At 38.8% G+C, this 18,413-nt stretch overlaps 1 protein-coding gene across 1 annotated transcript in view; it reads right to left on the reverse strand.

The window, feature by feature from the left end:
• l3mbtl1 (L3MBTL histone methyl-lysine binding protein 1) overlaps positions 1-18,171 on the reverse strand; it is a 43,889-nt gene extending 25,718 nt beyond the window's left edge. The window contains exons 1-5 of the mRNA XM_060835921.1: positions 18,094-18,171; positions 11,427-11,521; positions 7,224-7,328; positions 1,920-2,055; positions 1,184-1,275 (exon numbers count right to left, since the gene is read on the reverse strand). Of these exons, the coding sequence (XP_060691904.1) occupies positions 1,184-1,275; positions 1,920-2,055; positions 7,224-7,328; positions 11,427-11,521; positions 18,094-18,166 (501 nt within the window). The 5' untranslated portion in view covers positions 18,167-18,171. The remainder of the gene's footprint in view (positions 1-1,183; positions 1,276-1,919; positions 2,056-7,223; positions 7,329-11,426; positions 11,522-18,093) is intronic.
• Between the last annotated feature and the right edge of the window lie 242 nt (positions 18,172-18,413).

Genomic DNA, 18,413 nt, shown 5'->3' on the forward strand with positions numbered 1-18,413 from the left:
TGTGTCTCGATTCCACTTTTCCACCTGCTCCCATATTGTCCGATCCCGAGACACCAAAAATCTACTTCACCCTTGAACATACCCAACCATGGAGAATCCACAATTTTCAGGGATAGAAAGGTCTTATGATTGACATTGTCACAAGTGAGGACATTATTCCTTATCAAATAGCATACCCTTTTTCCTCACACCATGTCGCCGTGTTCCAGATTCCACAGCCAAATGGAACAACCTCTCAATGTCTACCCTGTTAAGCCCCTTAGGAATCCTGTATATTTTAAAAATATCACCTCTAATTGTTCTGACTTCCAGGGAGTGTAGACGTAATTTAATTAGCCTGCAGCTCAATTTTCCCACCTTTAATCCATATCCACTTATCTAATAAAAACTGTGAATTTTGATCAACCATTGCCTTTTGAAAAAAGGGAACTCGAGGTTTCTACTAACTTTTGCATGGAGAGCTGCTTCTTGGTCTCTTTCTGAATACCCTAGTCATAATTTTAATATTCTCTCACCAGGAGAACATTTGCTTGATAAAACATGTTTCCCATTATATAGTTATAAACTACATTACCCCTTAGTCTACTAAACACCCGGGGTATAAGGTAATGTTTGAGCCCTGGTGCTATCCTGGTGAACCTCAAATGCCAATGTATTCTTCTTGAAGATGCAGTGCACCCAATGTGCTCTCCATGATCGTTCAAATTAGTGAATGTGATTTCACAGAAACAAACTAAATTCAAATTGCAAAATAACATTCATTTAAGACTGTTCCAGCTGGCATTTCAACATTTGGTCTGGGATGAACAGAAATTCCTTCACTCAAACTTTTGCAAGTCTTTGGAATTCTCCACCCTGAACAGCCATGGATGCTGCAGTCATTGTATTTACAAATCAAGATAGATTTGTGGATACAAATGAAATGAAGGGATATGCAGATAATGCAGAAAGCTGTAGCTGAGGTCGAAGTTCAGATATGACCTTATTATTAAATTGTGGAGCAGATTCAAGGGACAGTAAGGCATCTACCTACCCCTGCTTCTTACATTCTTATATTCATTTGCAGGCTGATTAAAATGTTTAACGCTACATGAGAAAGGCCTTAGTATCAACCTGAGAAGAAAGCTATGTTGTTCAAACAGCCAAATGTAAGAAATTGCTTAAAAATAATGCAGTTGCTCACTGTATTTTGATTGAAGAAGAGTTGTTTTGGTGCAGCTTGTGACTTTGTTATCTTCAGATAATTCGGCCAGTTGAATTCTTCCTCTTTGTATCCTGAAATGTTAGCACCAATAGCATTCTATACTCAAAAGAATCAATCAATTCTGTACTAAACTGATTCCTTTCACTTAAATCATATCAAGCTGCACTGTAAATTTGAATTAACTTTCACATTTGTCCAAAGGGGTACTTGAATATTTTTCAAAAAAAATTTGCTAATTCTAGGTTTTGATATGATGCCATCTGGTGGAAAATGTCTATTTTTGTTCCTGTGGACAACGTCCCAAAGTCTTAACACAGCAGACACACAGTATTCTGATGTAGTCTAAAAGGTAATTTTATAAACAAAATCATGAATTATGTTTTCAGCACAGCATACATGCTTACTTAATGATAAAGTAAATCTTTGACAATCACAAGGTTTGTTCTGACTGACATTGTAATCGATGTGCTCTTATCAAACTTAGCACAAGTGGCATCAAATAAGATCATCAAACTTACTAATCAAATGATATAAGCCTTTGCCATATGTACATTTTCCCTCCAATACATAACTGTATTTCAGGATATTGTTTCTGATTCCATCAATAGTTTTATACCAGATCATTTCAATTTAACGCATGTCAGGTTATAGCCTAGTTTACTCATAAATACCCAAAGCGTGAGTTTAATGAGATTAATGCCAGAATATCTCTCACCTTTAGACAGATGTAATTTGTGACCTGTCTTCTCACACCATCCTGCCGGATGGATATCTGGAGAGTCCGCATTCACCCAGAAATCATGGCACTCAGAATAACCATCAAAATGGAGTCGCAAACGATAACCACAAACCTTCAGGAAATAAGACATTGTTATGATTATCCAGTTACAGGTAGCCTTTCCTGCAGTTCCATTATTAAATTACTTACTCTTAGCACTCTTGCTTTATCCTGTAAAGTGTATGTTACCTTACAAAAGTGATGGTGAATTTAAGCCAAGCAAACCAGGCACTTAATCCCATGCAGCTATCATTATCCCCAACAAGAAGCAATTATCATTAAGCAGCAAAGTCTCAGCATATCATTTTCCTGTGCAAGATCATAGACTCATCTTTTGAAACCACCAGGACAAACTAAATGATAACAACTACATTCTCAACTAGTTAAACAATTAAAGTATTTGTCACATACACAGATAGCATACTTAATAGTTCTAACTATTTCAACCAAGGATTAACACTGTGTTTTTAATCCTTACTGTGGCTTTACAAGCCTTCAGCTGCACTATAGTTGAAGAATAGATTAATGATTGATCCCAAGCTCTACCAACAATACCATGTACAAAAAAGATGTGTATCACACTGGCAAGACAAGAACTCTCTTCCTCGGAATCTCTTCCCCAATGAAAGAAGAGCAAACGCTTCACCTGACACCACATATAGTGAAATGGCTGAAATTAGGAACTCAGTGGGATTTAGCAAAGAGATTTGTATCCCATTACTCCCAAAGGGTTATGTTCTAAATTCAGTACAGATAAGTTTTATTGGTGGTTCTGGAACATTTGTTGACATAACTGCATACTGATAGCAGGAGCAACAGAAAAGATAGCCACAAGATCACTCGTACATGTATGAGAAGAGGTGGTTACAAACAAAGCCATGGGAACGTGCATTACTCCAATATTATTACTACATGACTTGAATTTTGAGTTGAGCTAATCTTAGATTCTTATAACCTAACACAAAAATCATAAATGCCAATTATAGTCAGGAATTCAAATAATCAATATTCATCATTGTACTGTCAAACCCTGTGAGAAAACTGAAGTAATGTCACAGCAACAAGGATTCCACAATGAGTTGGCTCAGGCTCATTGGACGAACTTCAATGTTAACAATAGGGCTGTTGTTCACTGGTGAGAGAATCACCAGCAGTAACCCCATCACCTCCCTCAGGGAAGGCCTGCCAGATTTAAAAGCACCATCAGACAGCCTTCACTGTGCTTACCAGGGGTGTAGGAGTCCCACTCACAGGAGCAGCCATCAGTCAGCAACTGACAGCTCTCCAAGATCGATCAACACCACTGAGATCAATGATCAGTAAGTCATCCACCAAGAATCATTGAAGGAGCCAGAGCAAAAGAGAAAGAGAGAGCAGTTGGCAGTTGTTGAGAGGGGTTAGGAATCATAATAAAAAGCAGGGGGTGAATTTCAGGAGGTCCCTCTTCTGAAAGCCAGATCCCTCAGCTGGGCAATGAATGTGCTTGGATGAAAATCCACCCCCCAGCCTCCAACAAATCCCCCACGCACTCACGCATCAGCCACCAGTTGAATGCTAGTGCAGGAGAGACAATGTGCTTAAATGGGCATCAATTGCCTAATTATGGACCACAATTGTCACTTTGGTAAGTAGTCCTTCCACAAGTCATCCCATTCCAGAAGTAATCAGGCAAAGGCAAAGACAGAAAAGTCCACCGTGCAGCCTCCTGCTTGAGTAAATGCTCCCCCTACCCATCTCTGAACAAACAGCAGGGGAATGGTGCTATAATTCCAGACATTGTGTAGATACACTGCCTTCTGGTGACAAAGACATAGCAATTTTGTTCGTTGACTTTGGCATGACTTGCTTCTTTTGCTTACCATGCTGAATCAAACAAATGCAAACAGAACATGTCTAAAGGCAGAAATCATTTCACATTTCAGAAGTTTTCTGGATCAAAATCTGATGATACAAATTTTAACGTTGCAACACTGAAAAGAGCTTGGGCCATGTTTGTTCAGATGTTCTGCAGGGACCCCTGGTGGCTGACCTGAAACAAATTCAAGTGTAACCTTTTTTTACAGCATCTTGTATCTGAATCAGGAGCTTTTTATGCAGTTGAAGCCTGGGTGCATGTGAAGCAACTTCAATGATTCATGCGCTTTCTACCCACACCCCTTATAGCCCTGCATTCCTTTTGGAATTGTGCGCTGTAATTAGCATTATTTTGCTTCATTCTGCCTACCAAATCTTAGTTCCTTGCATGAAATTCCATCTGCTTCTTACCCTCCCATCACGTTCCTCTTGTTTATCACCATCCTCCTCAAAGTTCACAATCCAAGATTTTTTGTTGCTTGCAAGTTTTGCAGTTATGCCCTGTATACCCAAGTCTGGCTCATTAATAAATATCAGGAAAAGTAGTGGTTCTAATACTGACCCCTGGAAAATCCCACTGTACGTCTTCTTCCGGTCTCAAAAGCAACAATTCCCCCTGGCTCTCTATGTTCGGTCAGTTAGCAAATTCACACCCATGCTGCTACTGTTCCTTTTACTCCATGGGGCTTTATCTTTGCTGACAGATCTGTTCGATGTCACTTTGTCAAATGCCTTTGGGAGTCTCCACACATCGTATCAACTGCACTACCCTCAGCAACCTCATCAAAAAGCTTGACCAAGTTATTAAATATGGTTTGCAAATAAGTTGCTGGACTTATTCTTAGCCCCTTTTTTGAACAGGAGTGAAATATTTGTAATTCTCCAGTCTTCTGGCATCACCCTTGTATCTAAGGAGGCTTTGAATATTACGGTCAGTGTCTCTACAATTTCCACCTTTACCTACTTCGCTCAGTATTTCTGGATGCCATCTCATCCTGCCTAGGTGATTTATCCAGCCTTTTTAAGAACTTGTGCACGACACAGTGGCTCAGTGATTAGTACTGATGTTTCACAGTGCCAGGAACCTGGGTTTAATTCCACCCTTGGGCGACTGTCTGTGTGGAGTTTGCACATTTTCCCCATGTCTGTGTGGGTTTCCTCCATGTGCTTGGGTTTCCTCCCACAATCTGAAGATGTGCAGGTTAGATGGACTGCCCCATAGTGTTTCGGAATGGCAGGTTAGATGGGTCAGCCATGGCAAATGCAGGGTTACAAGGATAGGGTAGGGGGAAGGGTCTGAGAGGGTTGCTGTTTGCAGGATCAGTGTGACTCGATCGGTTGAATGGCCTGCTTTAACATTGTAGGGATTCTATTTTTCATTTATCAATATTCAGCACATTCTGTCCATTGATGTCCTCTTTCAGTATGGCTTTGCCAGTAACTTTTGCCTTGGCAGATGCAAAATGTTCATTTAGTACATTAAGAATGCCCTTTATTTCCATGTATACATCTTCTTTTTAGTCCGTAATTGATCCTATTTTTCCTTTTAACTCCAAGTCCAACGTTAAAACAGTAAAACATGCACTGCATCACCAGTGGCAGTGAAAAATCACTGTGGCTCTAAACTTTTATGCCTCTGGTTTCTTTAAAGCTGCTTCTGGAAGAAATTTATCATTCCAACATGTCACTGGGGTTTGTGAGGTCCTTAACCAAGTTCCCCAATGAGGCAATCAAGTAAGAAGAACAGTCACTGACGCCGTCCCAGGTTGTTGGATTCCTATAAATACAAGGGGTGATAAACTGCAAGCACACAGTCTTCATGGAACAAGTAAAGGATGTTTTTTCAATGGGAAAGATTTCTATTCATTTAATGCTCACCCTTTTTATGATTACAAGTTGCTTGTTCTTCAACCCGTACATGCTTACAAAGTTAAAAGTCACACAACACCAGGTTAAAGTCCAACAGGTTTATTTGGAAGCACTAGCGTTCTGAGCATTGCTCCTTCATCAGGTGGTTGTCCACAACCACCTGATGTAGAAGCAGTGCTCCGAAAGCTAGTGCTTCCAATTAAACTTGTTGGGCTATAACCTGGTGTTGTGTGATTTTTATCTTTTTACACCCTAGTCCAACACTGGCATCTCCAAATCATGACATACATGCTTACAGCTTATTCTTCATGTGAACCTAGCCTTTGGAACAGTGAGTCTTCTCCTGCAGCTACCTTTTCCCTGTTATTGTATGTGTGTTTGTTCTACATGTATGTAGGGAGGATAGCAGAATAATTAAATATTGAGTTATCAAGTTCCTTCAATAATTGGCATGTGGTCACTTCGCAATATAATACCTTCACCACATCATCAATATAAACAATGTTGTCAGGTACCTTATAGGGAAGAATAAATTTTACAGGGATAGATGCAAGCTATTCAGGAAGAGAAGGTTATCTCATCAATAGTTTCAATGAAAAACTGAGCTTGAGAAAGGGTTTTAAAGGTGAAAAGTTATCTTATTAAAGATAGATTTAATTAAAAAAAAACTGAAGAACTGCAGATGCTGGAAATCAGAACCAAATAGAAATTGCTGGAAAAACTCAGCAGGTCTGGCAGCATTCATGGAGGGAAAGCAGAGTTAACATTTCGGGTTCAGTGACAAATCCTCAAAACATGGTTTGCACAAAAGACGAAAATAAGAATGCTGCAGGCAATGTCAAGACAGAGTTAAGAGGGTGGAGCAAGGCATGGAGGAGTTGGAAACAAGGATGAGAATTATAAATTTAGTGTGTTGCAAAACAGTCAACCAAAATCTGCATCAGAAAATTCATAGGATTTGCAAATACCTTCTGCACTCCTCTGCAGTTAAGGTCTCATAGAAGTTAAGGGATTTAATTCATATTATCTAATTGATACAATCTTCAACTTCCTATGTCAACTCACTAAATTATTTCTGCCGTTTACTGTCCTTTGTGTGTTGACAATAGTTTTGAGAAAAGTCATTCATTGCATTTGTCACAATAAATAAAATATTCAAAGATTAATGAAGTAATTCTGATTACACATACACTTGTCACATACTTGTCTCACAGTACATACAAATTCACGAATGTACTGTATTCTGAAATGAATTTCAGCTTGAATTTCAACAGCTCTCAGATGGATCATTGTCAGGGGACTCACTCATCAAAAAACAATCAACAGGAAACTCTAAAACTAAAAGCCAGCAAATATATTCAATAAGTGAAATGGCTCTTCAGGAACTGACATTTTTTTTCTGTTCTTTATTCCTTCACTATTTACAACCTGAACCTGTTCATTCCATGCAGCAGTTACTCAATTTTATAATTTAAATGTATAAAGGTACAATCAAAAATGAAATATTGCTTCCAGTACCTCAAACACGGTGAGTACAAAGTACATTGATGGATGCGTAGGATCAATACCTTCTAACTTCATTCCTGCTCTGAAACCATTTTTATTCAGTGGGAAGGACTGATACTGTTCAAAACAAGATAATTGCAGTTACATTGTAAAATAATTACAATATATTACCTTGACCGCAGTGAATTTAAATATTGACATCTAGCCTCAATAACATGCTCCTCAACTTTGACACTCAAATATATTTCAGTTAGTTTGTGATCACTAAAACAAAGAGTTGTCGTAAACATGGTAGTGCCTGTTCTGTAAACTTCTGTGGTTTTAAATAGATTACATACTGACATACAGCAACATCTACCACCAAAGGCAGAAGTTAGGAGTCTGCTGAATATGTTTAACTAAGCCTGCAGGAGTGAATGTTTTCCTTTTACTTAACTCCTCAGATTGGTACACTCAGGTTGTGTGCAATTCTGGTCTCCCTCCTACAGGAAGGCTGTTGTAAAACTTGAAAAGGCTCAGAAAAGATTTATAATGATGTTGTAAGGGTTGGAAGGTTTCAGCTATAGGGAGAAGCTGACAAGGCTAGGGCTGTTTTGCCTGGAGCATCGGAGGCTGACCTTACAGAGGTCACCTTATAAAATCATGAGGGGCATGGATAGAATAAATAAACAAAGTATTTTCCTTAGTTTGGGGGAGTCCAGAATAGAGGGCATAGGTTTAGGGCGAGAATGGAAAGATGTAAAAGGGACATAAGGGGCAACTTTTTCATGCAAAGCAGGGTGCATGTATGGAATGAGCTGCCAGAGGGAGTGGTGGGGGCTGATACAATTACAACATATAAAAGGGTATATGAATAGGATGGATATATGAACAGGAAGGGTTTAGAGGGATATGGGCCAAGTGTTGGCAAATGGAACTAGATTAATTTAGGGTATCTGATCAGCATTGACGAGTTGGACTGAAGGGCCTGTTTCCATGCTGTACATCTCTATGACACTTAGAGACAGTTTTGAATGTTTTGAAAGTTGTTTTATTTTCAATCCATTACGTACTTGAAGATATATAAAGTTAAGGAGAATCAAGCCAGCTAGTTCTTCATGAGTCAATCTCTTTTGGATTACAATCAATAACTTTCCGAAAGAGGGTTATGGGATTTGAAATTCCTTTTATTTTAACATTACCCATCTCTGTGACATATTCCAACGTGTAACAGAGTTAGGATCCAAGCTTAAACAAACTGTTGAGAGATATATATTATTATTCCATTTTTCAGGCATTCTTGATGTTGATGCCTTTCCCCAGCAAGCAGACATTCTTGTAATATTCTGGTTTCCTGGGTAAATGTTTGGTCATATGACAGAAACGGTACACTTTGGGGATAAGTGATATTAACAAAGAAATCTCAATCTCCTAATGTCGAGACGATCAAGATGCCATCAAAACAGAAGTCTTCAGCCCCTTCTTTGCAGAATGTGTTTTTCCTTTGTCTCTGATAGTTTTCTGCAGATGTAGTGATTGTTGCTCGTTGTCTTTAGGCTTTTTCCTAAGTTGAAACAGGACAGTCAGCAATGAAAAGTAAATGCTGATCTTGCCTGCGATACCTACATCTCATCGAGCCTGCTCCATTGTTCAGATGTTCATGATCAGATCTGATCCTCCATTTCAATTGAGACAGGATTTCAACATCCACTCCTGCTCATTTGTGATGTTAGAGATACCATACTCAACAGCAGTCCTGGCAGTATCATTAAGGTGTATGTCTAAGCTGATGGATGGTGTGCAAGAATTCTATGATGGTGCAAGCTCAGAGTGAACTCCTCCTCCTGCAACACTGCCTCTAATGTATCAAAGGCACTGTCAGTGATAGAGATGGCAAACATGAATTAGAACTATAAAGAAGGTAAGAAGTCATCACTGTGCACTCATCCATCTTTCAGCTGCTATTATATTAAGTCAATGTGACTGTGTGTTGTATGTCATGTATCTGTGTGATACACTGTGACCTCTTCAGTCTACAAATTAGAAATCTAGAGAAATCAAATGTCTGGAGACTTGTTGACCCACACAAATCACAGACTCGTCACTCACAGCACTCTAGAAAATCACAGAAGTAGTGAATGCAATGACATGGAAGGTTATTCTAATGGGCCTACATCAACTGAAGCTGAGAGCAACAATCTTTGGTTGTAACAATGAGAAGACTGCAGGAGAGAGAGAGTGATAAGGATACAAAAGGAAAATAAGTTGGTCAATTGGGAAGGAGTTCTCAAGCCTTTTGCACCAACAGTAAATTATCAATATTTTGGAGATCTTAAATGATCTCAGATTGTTTGATATTGGTGGTTTAGTATATACTTCTTACCTTGCCTCAGTCTACTGGAGTGCTAATTCTGGATTATCTGGAATCACCTGTTCCCTCAATGTCACTAACTCCTTTCAGTATATTATAATAGTTTGGAAACATGGAAGATACATCATTCTGATAAATAAACTGTTCTGTATTTGTGCTTTAAAATGTTTTGTCACAGTGTTATATCTCAGATCCATATTTATATCCAGTTTACCCATCTGAGGTGAGGCATTCTAATGGATTTATCTAAACCAGAAAATTCCAATTATGCTTTGTTCCTAAGTATTCCAGTGCAGAGAAAGTTAATTCTGACAGCAGGTAGGTGGAAGAAATCTCCCTCTCCATCTATAAAGGCCAATACTTGGTTTATTTCCAGTGGTTCCTCCTCAGCAGCTCTTGGTATGCATTTGACTGGAGAACCAGCGCTAGTTGTCTGCCTCCCACTTGCATTTTGCGTTTTCTTCTCTTGCAAGGTGAAAGAGATGCCAGAGTTTGATGAATTAACTGTGTCCAAAGAATTGATGGACAGCATTCATGGACGTCATTGTGTTGGGTTGGTTGTGACAGTGCATTAAGGCAAGAGAGTATCAGTGGTGTATGGTCAGATGAGGATTCGTGAAGATGTCCGAATGGAAAGGAATGGGTGCACCTGCCAAATGTGATGTTACATTGAGAAATATGCAGGAGACTTGGAAAAAGAATGAAGTGGTTCTGGGTCAGATGTGCTTTAGGATATTCTAAACCTGTCATGCCATTCATATTTCCAGGTTTGTTTGGGTCATTAAACCTCTTCTGTCATTGAACTCAAGAATATGGCACTGTACTCCTGTTGGTGACCTCCTCAGCAATTTCCAAACATGCCTTTTTGCCTGCTCTGGCTGACATCCTCCTCCCATTAATAGGGAAGACAGTCAGCCACAATTGAATGGCAGAGAAAACTCAAAGAGTTGAATAGCCTAATTTTGCTCTTTTATCCTATCGTCTGTCAGCAAGCCCTCACACCCATTACAACATCTCTAGCTGGGCCTTGTTGAAGGATTGAGCTGCTTTGCTATATTGTACATTCAGCGGTCCCAGTTTTGGCTCCATCAACACATTCGTAAAACATCGCTCCCTTTAAATGAAGTTATTCTGAGACAGTAGTTCAATAAGTGCACAGTCACTTTCAAGGATTTTGTTCATGTGCAATATTTATCCAGAAAGTGCGGACTCTCTGAAGTGCGCACAGTGTAGGCCTGTGCAGCTCAATGGAAACACTGCTCTGTCATGTTTCAAGTTTTATCCAGGCACTGTCCCTTAAAAAAGCAGAGCTGTAACAGCTTAACACAAGACACTGCCGTGGCCATTCATTTTCAATGTTCAGGAAACTCAAAAGTCAGATGCGAAAGCAGTGTCTGAATTAAAAAATGCTGCTGAAACATATTGGAACCATGCCACTTCCAATATGTAACTGGATCTTCTGTGACTCAGAATCTAGGAAAAACCCAAACTCCATCTCCATCTTTACACCAATAAAAATGAATAGATACTTAACAATTAACCTTCAGAAAGCACAGAAGTCATTATAATTTATTCATCTTATATTGCAACATACTGTGATGGAAACATATAGGGCCCCTTATTGTTTTGTAAAGTGAGGAAATGAAAAACAGGGAAACACTATAAGATCCACCAACAGCCTGCGATCTTACATGTTGTAATTTTGCAGGAGTTCTTGTTATGGGCAGTTGATAATGGTAAATGTACCTGGAAAAAGGATAAGTAGGTCTGAACTATATGAATATTGAGTCACATTGAATAAATTTCTTATGTTAGTCGATACTGAGGCTAACAAAAAAAAAGAAGCAAATGTGAATGATTATTACCTCACGAAAGAGCTTGACAGGAGCAGCAATAGCCTTTTCTTCTTCTAAATATAAAGTCCAAGACCAAATTTTGTTCTTTTCAACTACAGAGGCAGCTAAAAGAAAACAAATTAAAGATAAATGGTACTCACTTCGCTTCTAAAATTTCAAATGTGTATTTTTAGGAATTCAAAATAGATCTAAACACAGTTTACCCCTGGGCTGTTTCTGTGCGATAACTATTTTGAATGGGAATGTTAATCCTAATGTGAATTTAAGTTCTGCTTGTGAATTAATGACCTCACATTCAAAATCAAAAATATCTTCAAAATGAGTACAATTATCAAGTTCTCAAGATATAGGTAGTCTAGAGTTTTATTAGAAACTAATCAAATTTATTCTGCCAATATTATTAGCTCAACCAATATCTCAAAGCTTATCATTTAATTCATTGCTCTTCGTGGAACTTGGCCGAGATCAAATTGCCTGATGTGAATTCCAATAAAGCAGTCAACACACTTGAAAGAACTTATTGACTGTGAAGAAGCCTATGCTGCAGAAATCACTGAAGCAGACAGACCAGCAATGGATATGTGTGGGATTCGGAGCAGCAGCACTGAGGTTAAAAGGCATCAGTGAAAACCAAGGGATGCCAGAAACAGAATGGCAGCAGAGCTGTGGGGCAACCGGAAGTGATGGCAGTGAGGTTAAAAGAAGCAGTGAGAGTGGAGAAGTCCCAGAAATAATCAAACCAGTGGTAGAGCTGTGTGGGACTTGGAGTGGTGACAGTCAGGTTAAAAGCCGACAAGTCACAGAAACAAAATCAAAATGTGATGGCACAAGACAGCAGATAGGTGATTGGTGGGTACTTCTCTCTCATCTCATGACTAGATATTGATTTAAGTTAAGACAGTAAATACAGCTTAAGACCTTAACCTTTATAATTAATAATTTAGAACTCAAAACTAAATTTCTTCACCTGACACAGTTAAGGAGTTTTGATCGTCTGACATAAACAAGAAAAAGATTATTCTAGTTTATGCTTAATTAGGAGTATGGATAAATTAAAAGCAAATGTCCATATCCAATTTAGTTAAGATATGTCTTGACTATGATTTCTACAACCTGCACTACGTATAAAAACCTCAGCACTCCGAGCAATCGGAGTGACCGTGTGTTCAGGAGATTACTCCAACTGAAGCAATTTAAGCTCCAGTCTTGGAATTTGAGGAATAGCTGGGGCCACTGAAGTACACTGATAAGGCTGAGCGATTCATGGATTTGTGTTTCACGATGTGGTCATTCCACAGCTTATGGAAGTGCAGACAGAGGAGGAATAGCAGACCACCACTCAGAGGACCAAGCAGGTAGAGATGGAATCCCCTGTGTGTACCTTATCCACAAACCGTTTTTTGACCTGAGAAAACAGTGAGAATGACAGTTCTTTTGTGGAGGCCAGTTAGTGCCAATCCTCCATGGCGCTATGGGGGCGGTGGCAGCTATTTGTGAATGGAAGAGGTGTAGTACTGGGCTGGAAAATGATATCTTCAATCCAGACCATCAAGTGTCATTTGTTAAGGGTTAATTATCATGGCAATGGACAACTGAAAGAAATTGAAGTATGTGACAAGCCAGCCTAATGCAAAAACAGCCTGCTTTGATTGGGAGGTAACCACGTGCCATCAATGGAAAGAAGGCATTGTAAGACTCACTTGTATTTTTATATATAAGTGTGTACAGGTGTTATATGTGTGTGTGCATATATTATGTAGCTTAAGCTAATAGATTCACTCAATTGTTCATGCCTTTAATTTATTTCAGTAGATTCCGTTTATAAATATTCAGATTGATGAGCCTGTGTCTTGTGTTAATCTTGATCAGACCTTAAAGAACCCGTTAAGTACTTTCAGCTTAACAATACAGAAGGAAATGTGGAAGGGTAGGGGATTTGTTAGTGAGGAGAATAGACAGATGCTTCTATAGCCATAGATCTGGCTCCAGGATAGCGTGTTGCCTCCCAACTGTCAAGATCGTGGACATCACAGAATGGCTGCAAGGTATTCTGAAAGGGGAAAGTGAACAGCCAGAGGTTATGGTCTGTGTTGGAACCAATGACATCGAAAGAAACAGAAAACAGGTCCTGCAAGCATATGTGAGGGAGTTAGGCAGGAAATTGAACAGCAGGACTTAAAAAAAGTAGTAATTTCCAGATTATTCACAATGCCACATTATGGTAAATTTAGGAATAAAAGGCTCGAACAGTTAAATGCATGGTTGGAGAGATAATGCAGGAGGAGTTGAGACTATTCCTGGGGAAAGTGAAATCGGTCAGATCTGAACAGGAAGAGGTTCAACATCCCATGGAGAGGCTTACTAATGCTGTTGGGGTGAATTTAAACTAGACTGCAAGGAGATAAGACCTGTTAAGTACTTCAGAGAGGAGAGAACCTAAGATGGAATTAGAAGCTGAAACATGAGTAATTGAGCCTGGAAGGATGAGTAAAAGTTGGGTAGATAAGAAAGATGTGAGTTTAGCAAAGCTAAATGGAATATATTTTAACGCAAGGAGCCTGAAGAGTAAGACAGGTGAGCTAATGGCACAAATAGCTATTCTGTTGTACACCCATGAGCATATGACCAAGATTTGGCTGGAAGATGGTCAAAATTGGCAGCTGAATATTCCTGGTTATAGAACATTCGCAGAAGATAGAGAGAGTGATAGAAGAGGAGAGGTTGGTGGGGTGCGGGTTTGGGGGGTCCCAATATTAATCGAGCACCCAATTATGACAGTGAGGAGAGATAATATCTTGGAAGGATCATCAAATAAGACCAAATGGGTCGGTGTAAAATGTACAAGGGGTAAACATGCTGTTGGATGCATCTCCTAGGGCCCCAAACTGTCAGGGAGAGACAGAGGAGCAAATACATAATCATATTTCAACAACAATGCAACAATAGTGAGGAATTTTAATGATTTAAATATTACCTAGGATAATTTCAAGGATGGATCAAAATTCTTAAAACTGCATCTGGGAAAGTTATTTTAGCCAGCATATGGAAAGCCCAACAAGGGAGAGGCAAATTTGGAACTAATGTTGGGAAATGAGCCAGAGAATGTGAAAGGAGTATCTTTGGAGGAACATTTCAGCCATGGTGACCGGAACCTTGTAGATGTAGGATAAAGATGATCCAGTGGGAGATTGGAATTCTCTTAATGAAAGGACTTAATGAAAGTCACCCTTGGAGCAGTATTTAGATATGACAATATTTAGGCATTGATTTAGCCTCCAAAGCTATGGGCAAAAAGCTGAAAAACAGCATTAATGCAGTCTCACGTTTGTTGATCAACACACTAATAATGGGCCAAGTGGTCTCCAATTCTGCTGTAAAAGCCCATGTAACAATGTGCCTGTAAAAAATACATCAGTTATAGTGATATATAAACAGTGATGCACAAGAGTGACTTGCCCTCTAATTTTCTCATTATAAAAGTCTGACTGTCTTCCACTTGGTGCCAATTTGACTTCTCAGCTAAGATTGAAAACATTGCCATGTAGGGCATTTATAAAAGTTATCAGGATGATGTGAGACTTAGACCTGTGATTTTCAAATTCCATCATCCAATTTGCTACTTTGGACTTTCATGAGCTGATGTGGTTTTAAACAAGAACCAAAATCATCAATTTACAGGCATCTTTTGATCACATGTGGTCAAGTTTCATTGTGGATTTGACAACAGCCAGCTGAGCTAAAATTAACATTTAATCCAAAGGCAGGGAAGATCTCATGCAGGCATGGTTTTTTAAAAAATCTTCATCTCCTATTTTCTCTTTTACATTTGATGAGAATGTTTTCATATCCAACATGTGAACACTAGCTGCAGTTACAATGCAATGAACTTAGACATTTAAATACACAAAAAAAGCTTGTATTTCAAGAACGAAAACAGAAATTACGAGAAAAACTCAGCAAGTCTGGCAGCATTTGTGGATAGAAAGCAAAGTTAACGTTTCAGGTCCAATGACCCTTCATCAGAACTGATTGTAGCTAGGAAAAGTATGGTATTTATGCTGAAGGTGGGGTGTGGGGAGAAGAAAATAGTAAACCATAGGTGGAGATGGAGCCCAGAGAGAGAGAAAAAAAACAGTTGAGCAGACAAAGGAATGGGTAAAGATCAGCCTGAAAGATGATATACTTTTTTGTCTCTACTCAAGGAAACTTTGCAATTGGCTCCTTAAGGCGACAGTGGAAATTCGTTAAACACATTTTAATTTGAGGGAGATAAAGTCTAATGACAAAAAGGACACAAATCTTTATTGGCATCAACTCAGGGAGTTGAAAGTGGCCAATTCATCCCACCTCAACGAATCATATGATGGCTCAACAGATTTATATTTTGTTCTGACCACACCAAGTGCAATGCATCATTGATTGTGATCATGTGGCCATCAAGGCACCAAGTGCTCAATAACAGCCATTGATTAATTGCAAAGGCCTTCACTCCCTCAGTTGCCAGTTGATCTCCAATTGTTATAACTGTATCTGCACTCACTTCCCTGGCAGCTGCCATGACTCTTTCACTCTCCAGTAGTCAAGGGTTCTGCAGTTCTCTATTTACCACCACATGTCATGGATGAATTCTTGGGGACAAACAATATCCTTTGAAGAGATGTCTACTTCCCACTGAATACAGCACAGGACCAGGGAGAGAAATCAAGGGCCTTGGTACTTCTCCTTTCTCTAGTCTTGATAAATCTACACCCCGCTCAAATCCTCCCTCCAATACCTTCAACAGTGCAGCATTGGGAATCATAGTCACAATTGGATTGAACTGTTTTATATTGGCTTAGTCAAACTTTTTGTCTTTATACTTCATGCTTTTATTTATAAAGTTCATCCAATTGCACAGGTTTCATTGTGACAGACTTTACAACGACTGCTGTAAGAGACAACTACACATGCTTTAGTCATTCATATTATGCAACTGGCTCAGCTTCTTTGAACCAGACCCGAGCAATATTCGGACAACACATCCAAAGACCTGAAATTTGAAAGCACTGCAAACAACAATTCCATGTACAAATAAAATTTCTGGAACTGACTGGGACATAGTCTATTGGCCCACAACTCTTGGCTTCACTTCCAAGTTTAAAAATGGAAATAACTTCCAATAAACTAGCACCAACAATTCAGATACAAGGTTGTCCTATTTCTATCCAATACTAGTGCAATTTGTTAACAGACAAATTACACTTTGCATTGTGTGATAAATCTGCTTTCATTTCAAACTAAAACTAACCAAATTTACAAATGCCAAAATCGAGCTTATACTCAGAGAGTAATGCTGATGCTGAAAATCTGAACTATGAGTGCTGTAGATAAATTTGGTCACTAACCTCTGTCATTCTCTGCACAGACATCACCAGACATGTTGAGTACACTCAACAATTCATGTTACAATTGGGGCAAAAATAACTCTTTTTTGCCAGTCCTCCATGATAATATTTTTAACTTGTGCAATGACTCTGGGAATAACAAGGCTTGTATTCCAGTCCACTACCTCAATGAGTCGTCGTAGGGTTGGGAGGTTCATGCCAGATTTTTTTGAAACAGAGACCAGGATTTGGGGTGCGATACTGGTAAATAATAGCTGAAGCAAAATACCAGGTTCTATATTTCTCTGTCAGATGAGATTTCTTTGGATTATGACACTATTAAAAAAAACTATATTGGCTGCGTATAAGTTAGTGTCTGAGGCATATAGGCAAAGTTGCCAAATTTAAGGAAATAGCCTAGGTAAACCTACATTGAATATGAAAGGATTAAACAGATTAATTTGAACAGGTGGATACCAAGACTAGAAGCTGAAACCATGTACGAAGGTCTTAGTGAGATTCTTCGTTTAGAGGAATTTAGAAAAAAACTCACTACTTTCCAAATAAGAACTCATGTTGAAAACTGCAACTGCTAGACAGGCAACAATAATGGCTAATGATTAAGAATTTATGCATAAAATGAATTTGGAAGGGTTAGGAAATAGAAGAGTGGAAGGAAAAATTGGTAGTCACGAATGCCCCAAAGTTTGATACTCAGATCAGAAAGGGAAGTATGGAAGGCAGAGGAAAAAAGTGAAAGCCGACTTGGAAATTGAGACGGGAAACCCATGGGCCTTATTGGAACTCGTGAGACCAAAAAGGAAACTTTAAGGAACAACTGCTTAAGTGGGATTCAAACTCATGTCCTCAAAACATTGGCCTGGAGGTCTGGATTACTAGTCCAGTAATACTACCATATGCTACTGCCTCCGTGAAGATTAGAAATCTAAATTGTTGTCACTGTTTATGTTCCCATACTAAATCTTACATACAGTTTAACTTGTCAATGTAGTTGAGAAGGCAACTGAGGGTTTTGTGGCCTGCTTGGTTAAGACAGTTACTGCCTGAAGTTTTTCACTATGCCTCAGCACACGTGACAACAAATTCAATTCAATTCAATTCAAGTTTCATCCAGAATTACTTCAGTTTGATGGTGAGGACTTTAATTGACTTGAGTAGCATTAATTCAATTAAACAAGGAACATCAACTTTCAAAAATATAAAAACTCAATGCAAAATAAATTATATTGCATTTTTCTTAAACTCGATTAATTTGTTTCGATAGGAACAGATCATTGAAACTCAGAACATACTCGGTCTAGGGACTGGATAACTGGATTCATTCAGTCGACTTTGTCTACATTCCGTGTGACTGTTGTCATCCATGAAGTGTGCCCTGATATTTTTTAAATCTTCTTTTTTCTCATCCTGTTGTGGCATTCAAAGAAAAGTCAGATTTAGGTTTTGTCATATTTGCTAAATGTTTCATGATCAGAATGCAGATATCCTTTTATATTGATGAATGTCTTTATATTCATAATACTGTAAAATAATGTTAAAACATAAGCTCTGTGGAGCAGAATTCTGAGAAAGTGCACATGGAATCATGATCAAGAAATTTGACTTCATCTAT

Source organism: Hemiscyllium ocellatum, chromosome 15 (assembly GCF_020745735.1).
Source record: "Hemiscyllium ocellatum isolate sHemOce1 chromosome 15, sHemOce1.pat.X.cur, whole genome shotgun sequence".
In the NCBI taxonomy this organism is placed as follows: Eukaryota; Metazoa; Chordata; class Chondrichthyes; order Orectolobiformes; family Hemiscylliidae; genus Hemiscyllium; species Hemiscyllium ocellatum.